The sequence below is a fragment of the Bidens hawaiensis genome, unplaced genomic scaffold (assembly GCF_021521415.1).
Source record: "Bidens hawaiensis isolate Kalapana, Puna unplaced genomic scaffold, B.hawaiensis_p1.1 tig00005935_1, whole genome shotgun sequence".
Taxonomy (NCBI): Eukaryota; Viridiplantae; Streptophyta; class Magnoliopsida; order Asterales; family Asteraceae; genus Bidens; species Bidens hawaiensis.
In genome coordinates this window covers 287,484-299,980 of record NW_027491390.1, presented here as the reverse complement: position 1 = coordinate 299,980, position 12,497 = coordinate 287,484, and the positions used below count along the sequence as shown (strand labels likewise).

Here is a 12,497-nt window from a genome sequence, read left to right as displayed (position 1 = left end):
AAACCACAACAAAACAATCAACTGGAAATCCCAAATTGGGTCAACCCAACCCAACCCGGCCCATTTCGACGCATACCAAAACTACCTATACAACCGCACAACCAAATGTCTACTTTCTATGAGAGGCATTGATAGAATCCCTTGCGATCCCAAACCGTTTAGCCGAGATGCCTTGTTCTTTATGCACGCGCATAGCAACTACTTGTTAGGTATTAATATAGAGGGACTAAAGTGTAAATACATAATAGTTTAGGGTTATATTATAATATGTTCATATACGTTAGGATGAAGCATTGAAGCGTGAATGAAAAGAATATCAATGATACTACTTCTTTCTCCATTACCGCTACCTCCCCTCTCATCTTTTTCGCCTCGACCTCCATCGCCTTCCATAATGTATCGACTTTCTTTGCTAGCATCTAAAACCGATATAATAATAATAATAATAATAATAATAATAATAATAATAATAATAATAATAATGAAATGTATTTATAGCTTTGCCACCTCGTGTTGCCACATCAGCTCTCTTATCCAACCGTGCATGCTTTTTAATTCTCATGTATAGACACACACACATTAGTAGGAAACTCGCATGTTGCGACGACGACAATTTACAACACGACATTCAAATTTTTTAATTTATCTATTCTTTCACGATAAACTGTATAATGATTAGCTATACGATAAACTTGATCAAATAAAGCTCGATACTGAAAAATAAAATACAATTTTGTTTCGACTTCGAATAGAGCAATTGTATCACGCCTTAGAATTTTTTTTCTTATCAAATAATTTTCAACTTTTTAAAGGCAAAGGTAGTATGAAACCAACAAAGGTCTTTGATCAGTTTGTTGTTTCAAAGTCTCCTCATATATTTAATATCATCTTTGATTATTCAATCAAACTACTTTTCAAATAAAATTATAAACTGCTCAAATCATGATGGTGATATGAAACAGTTGTAAATCTATTTTGAGTTGACAGCTTTGATATATTGTACACTACAGTGCAACCACTCCTTGCATGTCTCAAACTGATTGTTGAATCTTGCTGGTTCAAGTCTAACCATAAAGAAACTTCCAGACATTTGCAGTGTCTTTGACAGTGTTTGACTTTGACCAATCTAACTACAAAACCACTTTTGATTCTAAAGTTCTTGAAAAAGAAAGAAAAAAACACATAAAGATTCAAACACACCATTTGTTTAAGTAATTGAAGTATTGAACAGAATGTCTTACATGTTATTATTATTAAATAGAAAAGATTTTTAATATTCAATCTAGATTTGTTGAAAATATGAATCAATTTTGACAATAAATAAGATCATGAGAGAAATAAAAAAAAAAATTAAAAATAAATTTTAAAAACTTGAACAAATGAACACATAGATTGATTCAAGCTACAACAAGAAAAATGATCAAAGGACAAACCTTGAATCTTAATATATACATACAATATACCGTAACGCTACAACGCCTTGCTGGATCACGAATAATAACTAACGATATATATACACACCGTCCTACGTGTTGTATCTAGACTGCGAATCATAGTAAACCAACGACTAAACAACATGTACCTCAAGAGTATGATCTAATGAGGCCAAAGTTACAAAACGATTTCGACTTAAACAAACCACCAAACAGAAACCTTGTAGGAGATTCTTGAGGACTCGAATCCGAATCTTGAGGATTTGCCTTGACTTTAAGAATCGTTTGCCCGATTTCTTTCCTAATAAAATCGATAATCTTTGAGTCAACTTGGTACCCCGAGGCGTCACGGACATAAAATGTATTTACGGCTTTGCCACTCCGTGTTGCCACCTCAGCCCTCGTGACCTGGAGGCTGTTTTCACGGAAAATACGTGTCACGTCAGATAAAAGCCCGACTCTGTCTGTTGTGCATAATTCCAACTTCAAACCCTACACGAAAACGTCAGTTCCAGTCAGTGGCATATCCAGGATTTAAACAGTTACAAATATTTTTTACTTTTTATTTATATTTTCGTACCTCGGATACTCTTCTTTCGATCGCTGCCTCGATACATTGGATCACTCGTTGCCTCTCGGCTTCTGATTTCACGGGCGAACCATCTATATGTCTGATGCAGTATTCCTGTAAATATGAATATTATACCGTTAAGCGTTAACTAACCGAGAATTACATTAAAAGACGGAAAACACCCAAAAATCGTTAACGGACCTGGTACGCATTCGGTCCCTCGGCATCAACATGCCCGTGAAAAACGACATATTCCAAATCGGTTAACGTGCAAATGGTGTCAAACAATAGCTTAGGTCTATCTTTACATCTAACAGTAACCACCGAACAATCTTTATCAAACCAATTAACCACATTCACATCAGGCCTTTGCGGTTCTAATCCGTCTAAACCCGAACAGTTTCTTTCATAATCATAGTCCCGGTCCTCGAGCATCATCTGGTGCAGCCTTCGCTCGGTGTGGACCGCACCAAGCGAAACCACGGTCATGGCTTCCCGAGCCTTGTTGCTGCCTTTAAGCACATTGCAAAGCATTTGGTTTATTACCGAAAGACGTTCGGGGTCCGTAACGGCTAACCCTGACTCGTCATCAGTTACTTGGACTATAAACGCGGCACGCGTGTTGTGGGTCCACACCTCGGCATTTAAAACATTACATTTTAAATGTGTGAGGACCGCACACACTTCCGATAGTAAGCCGGGCCGGTCGGTTCCGATTAACTCGATTACTGTTCGATCGGACCCGACCGACTTAATTGAACCAGTGAAGCTGGTTTCTGAGCCAAGAACCTGAAATCAAGATTATGAAGCTATGAACTAATGAACCCAAAATGTGATGACTTGTACAGTACAACTACATGATGCATAGTTACAATTTTTCTTATTTGGGATAAAATCTAAGGTTCTAAGTTAATAATAATAATAAACATTAAACAGAAATACAGAATCTTTACCTTTTGAATATAATCCAAGATTCCTTCATCTGTGATTTTGTTCCCTTCATGATCAGTAACATTGAAGACTGTTGAAACACAAGAACGTTGACCGGTCAACTTTACTATAAAAATTAAAAAATAAAAAATAATAAAAATAAAATGAAGAATCCTAATTACTTACCATCCATGAACCACCCTCCATCAGAACTAATATAAGCTTTTGTAACAACAAAGTTTAAATCAGTAAGCACTTGGACAACTTCCAAAAGAATACCATGTTTATTAGCACTATCAACCTGTTTCAAATTACACAATATATTAACAAATTGGCAACACCCCTGATAATTAAAAGTTAAATAATAAAACCCTTTTGAAAATCCCACCAATTTATACACTTTTCATTGTTTCGAATTCTTTGACGCATAAACACAAACACTTGGTGGGCATACCTGAATAACAGTGGCATTTTTGCAAGACTGGTTGTCAATAACGACACGTGGCGGGTTCATTCTACGAACGAACTTTTGGTATTCATCTTCTACATGATGAGGGTACATCCTGCCGGTGGTTTCTGATAAAGTCATAAATCATTCAAATAAATACAGCAAATTAATAATCTTGGTGACGAGAAAAACCCAGAAATTAAAAACGAAAAAGAAGTGATTTTGAGAAGGGAATCAGCATACCCATTTCGATTGTTGATCTGGGTATGATTTTGTTTTGTTGATTGTTTAAGATTAAACGAAGAATTTGGTCTCTGGTTTGTTAAACAGATGAAGGTGAAGGTGAAGGTGAAGGTGAAGGTGAAGGTGAAGGTGAAGGTGAAGGTGAAGGTGAAGGTGAAGGTGAAGGTGAAGGTGAACGTGCAGAATGCAAATACAACTGGCTTTTAACATACGGAAAGTACTTTAAAAAGAGTTGGGTGGGCGAAACAAAGCGCATGATAGCGGGTATATGGTGGTGTTGCTAAAGGACGCTAAGGGGTCAATGAGGAAAATTCCCAAAATAGCTCATTTATACGTGATTCCAATTTTTTCCCTTTAAATTTAAGTTTCCAACTTTGTTCATTTGGTATCTCGTCACCGGCGACATGTTAGCGAAAACCGACGATGTGTTGACATAACATAGCGTTGACGATGCGTTATGTTGTTAACATAGGGTAGCAGCGATGCGTTAATGTTTAAAGCAGGGGTTCCACGATGCGTTAGCTGATAACGCATCGCTTCTACCCTATGTTAGCAACATAAATGTATCTCGTCGTCGGCGACATGTTAGCGAACAACTACGATGTGTTAACATAACATAGGGTAGCAGCGATGCGTTGTCCACTAACGCATCGTGGAACCCCTGCTTTAAACATTAACGCATCGCTGCTACCCTATGTTAGCAACATAACGCATCGTCAACCCTATGTTATGTTAACACATCATCGGTGTTCGCTAACATGTCGCTGGCGACGAGATACCAAAATGACAAAATTAGAAACTTGAATTTACGGGGACAAACTTGGAACCACATTCTATAAATGGGCTATTTTGAAAATTTTCTCTATTAAAAGTTTAAAACGTTTAATCAATAAGTATAAAGCAATTTATTGCGTGTAAATATCAATTAATTAGATGTAATTGTTGTTTCAATATTACTCAAGTTCGATTCATGTTTTCAATATTTGGTTTCAAAGTGATGATGAAAGACTAGGTTAGTATGTGACTTTCACTACTTGGATCATTCTTAACACCTTTTATCTCATCGCATCGACGTGCTTTCGGGTGTGTTCCCGATGAGGGTTTTTCCCGAATTGAAAGACGAGTGTATCCCGATGTGGTGAATATAGTTAGTAGCTCATTTGAAGGATTTGTTGGTCGTTCAAAAGAAATCGGTGTTTCAACGGTTAATTATAGTTGAATTTAATTTTATATGTTACTTGATTTTTTACAAAGTGGTAAAATCTTTTTTCTCTTGGAGTAAATATTAATGTTTAAATTATGGTATGTGGTAACTTATTATGCTGATCTAGTTTAAATTTAGATAAACTAATAAAGAAATCTAGATAGTTATATGAGTCATCGTTAAGGAAAGAAAATTTGATTTTAGAAAACATTTGCGATTGCTTAAAAAAAACTTTTGTTTAATATTAATTTTTCATTTCTAATATGATAGTATATTAAATAGGAAGTTATATTATGTGTACAAATAAGGAGACTTAAACGAGAGTTCACATTGCTCCTCCATTCATTGCATAAATATGTTTGGCCTCGTTTTTTTCTAAGAAAAGGAATTTATTTCCACTATCATTCACATTACACTTTCTTTCATATGAATTTTGAAGATGTTTTTAACTAGTGATAATCACCAAACTAAATGTTAACCAATGAGAAATTGCTAAAATGAACACGAAACGTGTCTGTGTGTAGACGCTTCACAAAAAACATGGTCATCTAAATTGTGACACTTGATTGAAACGTCTAGCTGTAGAGGCTTCCTCTGAAAGCAAGCCCACGTAATGACCGATAATGTTGACATGCGACATTTTATTTTTAAAGGAAGCGGTTGCATAGACACCGTGTGAGGGGAAACGTCTAAAGCCCAATTTGTTATCCATGGCAACATATGGAGTGGTCTCAGTGAAAAGACAACGGGGGAAAACAAGCACCAATCGGGAAAAGGTTGAAACACCAACCCCAGACCTGTTTTTTTTTCTTCTTTTTTTTTTATGGAAATCGGTGAATCATTAACTATTTTCCAAGCCGGCTCAACGTGTTCGGAGGCCTAAAATTAACTAAAATGTTAAGGCCTTTTTTTCTTGTGTATAGCTATAAAGAGTATCCACGAATTATAGAATATGGATGATATGCAATGATAATGGGTACCTTATGTTCCTCCTAAACTTGTGGCTAATAACTGAGTTATAAATTCTAAAAAAACGACTTTCGAAAACCCATAATACAAACCTATATTTTAGATTGAGGCCCTATAAAACTGGAGGCCCAAAGCTTTCGTCTTATTTGACTTACCCAAGAGACGGCCCTGCTATTTTTCTATATTGTAAAGCAAACTCTAAAGAAAAAAGAGTAATTCGGGACTTGTCAATGGCTTTCCCATCCGGGGAAAGGTGAGAACAGCATCCCCCGATTTGAGGAAATGAGAGAAATCGGGGAGTTGGTTTTCTCTGGACACCACTTCGTGTGTCCTGATACCTTGTAGGTGATTTGGGAGTGTGTCGATCACCTCTTGGTTACAAAGCTCTTCTGCAAAGGTGATTTGGGAGCAAGCCTGCTTATGTACAACTTCTCCAATATTCATTGGGAAATACCAAAATACAGTGGTCGAATTCATTGCTTTATCGTCTTTGAAATATTTGAAACCAATTACGAAGTTCGCTAGTGCGATAATGGTGGAGGACTCTATGTTGCATTCGAAAACCACACAACGATAAAATATTCAAAATCTCCAGCACTCATCCAGCCAAATTTGTTAATAAGATTAAACTACGTTTTTATATGCCAAAGACAGAGTGAATGCCCTAAACTTAGACCGGACCTACTAGTGTAATAACATATTTTATTTTCACAATCTCTACTTTGCTCGAGTGTCTTATAGTAACGTTGTCTGTTTTCACAATGTTTAGATGACTTGTTTGGAACTATACTCTACTGTGCTCTAGTGTCTTGTTAGTCTAGTTGTTTTACACTTTTTTTATAAAATCATCCATAGTCATAGACCATAGTATATTTTGTTAGTTAAACCACATTAGGTGGAGCCCACACAGAATGACCAGACACGTTGGGTGCGGCCACATATGCGCATGTCTTTGCGGTTACCACGGACTCTTTTGTCTCACGCACGTGTTTCCCCTCCTGCAATTACAACTAAAGTTAAAATCTTTTTAAAAAGACATATATCATATATGTTGACCTCAACTGATCAAAGTAAAGGTGTCTTTAACTATTATTTATTTTTTATATTTTTTTGTTAGTATTTGTTATATAGCAGTTATAATAAATAATAGTTAACGTGGGCACATAAGTTATTTCATGTAGATTTTTAAACTAATTACGTAAATAAAAATATATATCAAAAGTACAAATTTAAATTGTTTGAACCTTTGGACACTGACTTAAATCTTGCTTTAAATCAGTTAATCACTTAATCCATACTGCTTTTCTTATGGGTTGGCAACTTACCATTCATGCTTCTCAATTAGGTTATTTGTTCTCTATGATGTGTGTGTGTGTGGGGTGGGGGGGGGGGGGGGTCGAAGCCCCTCCACCGGGTCACGTCAGTGCCACGTGAGCCCGGGCATCGAAGCCCTTCTACATAACGTCTTGCTGTGGTTTAAGCCTCTTGGACGCCCCAATATATACATATATATATATATATATATATATATATATATATGTGTATGTGTGTGCATGAGATGGAGACTAACACATGGCCCCACCACCATTTTATTAGGCGCCCATCGTTGTGAAGCCCCCCCCCCCCCCCCCCCCAAAGACGCCCCTCTGAGGTGTGCAGGGGCATCGAAGTGCATGAGATGGAGACTAACACATGGCCCCACCACCATTTTATTAGGCGTCCATCGTTGTGAAGCCCCTCCCCCCCCCCCCCCCAAAGACGCCCCTCTGCGGTGTGCAGGGGCATCGAAGGCCCATGGGAACCCCCAATGACGCCCCACATCGAGCTGTCTTATGAGTGAGAAACAGTCACCTCAACATGAACCTAACCGGCTAACTATAATAGAAATTCGTAAAACACATCCACATCCATTCAAAACGGATCATGCAGACACAACACGATTTGTTTAACCAAATATTTTTATGTAATTTCACATGTAATACTTTTAACAATTTTTTTTTACAATAATAATAATAAGATTGTGTTAATTACGTTTAATGGTTTAACCTATGATACACGATGCTAATTTCTCTTTTACCTGTAGACTATGAGATAAAATATCTAATCAGTTTAAGTTATAAGTTAAAACACAACTAAAAGATAATAAAATTAACAAGCAGCTAAATGGTAAACATCCATATCCATCAGGTGTATCCGAACCTACTGGTTTGGCCTTAAACTGAGCTGCACCCGTTTAGTTTACACTGAAACTCGTTAATCCATGTTAGTGTCGAGTTTCGGTTTCAAGCTCACACCCTAATGTCAAATTTCAATACTTTAACGATTTGTTGTTCAACTTTATATTAAAATCTTAAACACTTGCAAAACCATTATTATATTTTTCAAACACACCAAAAACCCTCAAACTGCGAGACATGTTTTCCAATTATCTGCCCAAATATTATAGAGTGGTTTTGAGGATTAAATTAATCCAACAAGTGGGAGTTGATGTGTTTTCCACCAACGATTGTTTTGTCCATATAAACTTTTCATTTTGGCTGTTGAAGCAGAGGCACAAGGTATATATCAGCCACAACACAGCACCACATCAACCGAGAAACAAGCTTTCTTGTGTCCTTGAAGTTGTCTGTGTTTTGTGGTATTTCATAGTCACCTTGTAACCAATATTTGGAATGGTTGTTCACTTGTTAATTTGTATGGAACCTTTGTGGAAAGGATGCTTACATGGTCGGACCATATAAAGACACGAAAAGACCTGTTAATAAAAAAAGTACGGTATGTGTGTCACACCCCGACTTAGGGCCTAGGCGTGTGACCACAAGTTGGTACCTGTTTTGTAAATATATCAGAGTTTATGGGTTAATTTTAGCGGAAGACTTAGGTTGAATATATTATTAATTTACATTGAAAATTTACTCGGGAATTATATACCCGAATATTGGTTTACAAAAGATATGTTTTCATATTACAAGGATTTTATATCAAAAACGGAGCCATTTTGTACGCGCTTCTATCTTCATTAAGACTCCAATCCTTGTTAATGCTACTTATGCTTAATTACCTGCAATGGGTTGGAAAAATACGTCAGCTATATGCTGGTGAACACGTATGACTCAATAAAACATTTGAATGACAATATAATACAAATGTAGTTTTCTTGACAATCTCAGCGGAAGCATTTCTACTTCCGGTATATGTACCACTGCCCTACACACACAACGATATTCCCCGAGCCAAACGGCCCTAAACTGAGAACTGGTCATGACCGTTTAAGCTCGCGGCTTCATTGCCTTTGATTGATTGATTGATTGAGCTTTAACAGTTATGTTTGAATCCAGACACATGCGTATTCGGTCTGAGTTGATATTATTCTCTACTTTGTATTATAATGTTTTAGAGATTTCATTATCTCATGTAGACATTGATTGACTCGTTAAGACAAACACCCGTTCGTCTCATTGAGTATAAATATGTTTTGACTGATTAAAAAGGTTGACGTATTTACCTGAATCGTCGGTGTTGGAAACCTTGACTGATTGATTGATTGTGAATGATACTTAACCTATACATAAATAGGTTCGTATGAATGTTTTGAATGATGTTAAGCTATGATTGTAAGCTTAACCTTGAAATCGTTTATCTCTGATTGTGAATGAAAACACTTAGTTTTATGTGACGTTTAATATAGCACGCTTTGGCCTAATAGGTTCTATCACGTTGGTAAGTTTCTCCAGGTAAGTAAACGGGTCCCTCGGTTGATTGGGATTTATGCGAATTACTTTTCCTTAGGCAAGAAACTTGCTACTCATGATATCCCCTTTCCAGTTACTACATGCCCGTCAAAATATCTCTTTTGTTTAACATTATTTCATCATGAAGTAACGTTTTATGAAAACATGATTGTGAATGAATGTTTGTAAAATACGATCAAGGTTAAAGGCCATAGCCTCGATTGATAGTCTAAGCTATAATTCAAATAACTTAAACATAACTCCTACCTTAGATTGGATGCTTAGAATGATAACACGATAAGGCAGGACTTGATCTACTCGCTTAGGTGATTGCTAGCTTAATTCCAACTTCGTTTCTTGCATGAATATCGAGAAAACAGTACGTCGGCTTGCTACAGCAACGAGGCACGTTTTCCAAGGCTATGTGTGTGTAAAGGAAGGTGTTTGGGGATGATTTGAGCTCATGCCCGCCACCCCCCTTATATAGCCAATCCTGGACCCCGTCGCGTACCTCGCCCGGTCCTTTGAGACTGGTCGCGTACCGCGACGCCGCAAAAGTACACCGCCTTATGCGGTGTTGACACGTGGCCTGTCATATTGCGCCACGTGTCGATACGGTATTAACACGTGTCCGGTGACTCATCAACCCCATCGCGCTACGTGATGGGTTACATATTACTCCGTCACGTACCGCGGCGGGACATTATTTTTAGAATTATCATTTCTGGTCCCTGTACTTTCTAAGTTAGTATATTTTGACCAAAATTGAGAGGGTTCGGGACGTGGTGTTACAATGTGAATTTTTTATTTTCTTAAATAATTGAAATTAGTAGGCTTGACTCCCACATTATCCCTTACTGGTACACAAAACTTAAAACTGTCTTATAGTCATGACATATAAAGGAGTTAAATGAGTCGTATTCAAGTTTGATATTTGTGTTACGCGCGTCGCCCCTTACCTGTTAAACCTGTTAAGACACGAATTGCCAGCCCTTGATGGACCTATCTTCTTTTTAGTTATCAATTAATTAAACCAATCTTAACATGACATGTGTAATGTGTTCCTCCATTTTCTCACGGTGCCACATATTAACGTGATTTGTTGCGCCAAGGTCATCTCATCTGGCAATATGATATGCTAGATTAAAATCTCATGCGTCAAGTTAACTTCTGATGAGCAAAATTACAAATGTCTCGCTCTGGTTCATTAGTAATTTTAAAAAGTGATTGATGTTGATTATCTTGGTAAACATGGTTAATTTGGTTATTACCACATTTTCTTAACATTGCATATTCAGACAAAAAAAATTAGTTTTATATAAGTTATTAGAAAATATACATGTTAGTTTTAAACTTATTTATGACAAAAACCCATTGTTGGATCTGGTCCAATCAGTAGACCGGTAAGAAGCCGATTCAATAACCGATTCTGTTGTGAAAACACTGGATGAAGCATGTGATAAGGCGATGTATGATAAGTTAGAATTATATCATATCCTGAAAGGTCGATACAAAAAATCTAGAAAGGGAAATGTATACATGGCATGATAACATGGTATTAACTATTAACTAACAGTTTAAAATAACGTGATTTTAAAAAAGTAGAGTGGACATTGTCATGTGCCATACATTGAAAAGAGAACCTCACATGAAAAATGTTAACATGTTGGTTTCCAATTTGCTTATTAGTTTTTTTAACAAAGTTAAGTACATGTCACAAGTGTATATTGATCTCTATATAACATTTGTCTGGTACTAATCAAGATAAAGAAATTGCATCCATGACTATGAATTTATCAGCTTTTATAATATTACGGGGCATATTTAATGATCAAAGTAATTAAAATGTGAAATATAAACTATTAATAATATATTTACATTAAATAGAAATAAGAGTGCAATAATAACATCAAGTGACTGCATAGCGCATTGGATTAGTGCGTTTGACTTCGGGTCAAAAGGCCGTGAGTTCGACTCCCACTGTGGTCGGATGGTTTTTTATTTTTTCATTAAATCTATTTAATTTTTTTTTTCATTAATGTTTCAAATCTAAAATTTAAATTACTTTAAATTCTTTCTAAATATAATCTAATATATTCTTCATTTGTTTATTTTTTTTATTTAGTATCACCAACTTCTAACTCAATTTAATTTTCTTATAGTTATATACTCTTATTTATTTTATTTTAGTTACAATTTGTATAGATTATTAAGGATTATCTTTACTAGTAGCATAACAATTTTATCGTTACTAACAGCCCCTCAACAAATCGTGTTTCTAACACCATGTAAGTTGCAGTCCCGCAAAATTGGATGCCCAAGTAATTAATCCATTTTTAAATGGATTAATTGATTTGTCTAAAGTTATTTGTTTTATGGGTCGTATGATTCAAAAACTATAGAAAAATTAGGTAAATCTTAGAACTCAAGGTGTTTAAAAACTATAGAAAAATTCGGCCTGTTCTTTGATACGCATACTATGATACTATAACCCCCACTATAGACTTCGAAGTTCAATCTCTTGGTAGTGAACATAAGGAACATGATGTGTTCACAATTAAATGTTGAAAACAATATCCAGATAATATCATAAGACCGTCCATCTTATATAGAGATTAATGATATGATATTACATCCGGAACATATATTTCATAATATCTTGTTTTTTTTTCACATAAAACAAAATTTTAGATATTGTCATAAAACAAATCTAGTGTTTTTTCTTATACACCGACCAGTGTCCTAATGTTTCATTGGTCTTGAATAGATCCATGTTCGATGTTTCTATTTCTTTTTAAAATTGTTTTGAATTCATTTCATGTTTTCATTTTCAATTTAGTTAAATGATAACTTCACTTGAATTTGTGTGCATGATTCGTGTTAATTTAAACTTATAGAAACAATTTAGCTAGCTATTGACTTTATGACCTAATGACATGTGATGATAATTAAAGTTTGAGATTTTTGA

General features: G+C 35.8%; 1 protein-coding gene across 2 annotated transcripts; it reads right to left on the bottom strand.

The window, feature by feature from the left end:
• Positions 1–1,433: 1,433 nt before the first annotated feature.
• On the bottom strand, positions 1,434–3,727 carry LOC143631069 (ACT domain-containing protein ACR4-like). 2 transcript variants are annotated; one of them, XM_077099924.1, is made up of 7 exons: positions 3,626–3,727; positions 3,389–3,510; positions 3,121–3,235; positions 2,958–3,025; positions 2,206–2,793; positions 2,014–2,118; positions 1,434–1,925 (listed from the first exon to the last, which is right to left on the bottom strand). In XM_077099924.1, exons 1-7 carry the CDS (start codon positions 3,627–3,629, stop codon positions 1,584–1,586), a joined length of 1,344 nt encoding a protein of 447 aa, XP_076956039.1. In that variant the 5' UTR covers positions 3,630–3,727; the 3' UTR covers positions 1,434–1,583. The 2 variants fall into 2 exon arrangements, with proteins under 2 accessions (XP_076956039.1, XP_076956038.1); XM_077099923.1 differs by having other exon boundaries at positions 3,389–3,700.
• Positions 3,728–12,497: the final 8,770 nt, after the last annotated feature.

What these genes read in the sequence shown, in the direction of transcription:
- LOC143631069 (XM_077099923.1), bottom strand. Translation starts at nt 3,523, where the DNA reads ATGACTTTATCAGAAACCACCGGCAGGATGTACCCTCATCATGTAGAA. An exon ending in AAAATGCCACTGTTATTCAG is followed by an intron (nt 3,236 to 3,388) that starts GTATGCCCACCA and finishes AATTTGAAACAG; the next exon opens with GTTGATAGTGCTAATAAACA. An exon ending in AGGGACCGAATGCGTACCAG is followed by an intron (nt 2,119 to 2,205) that starts GTCCGTTAACGA and finishes TCATATTTACAG; the next exon opens with GAATACTGCATCAGACATAT.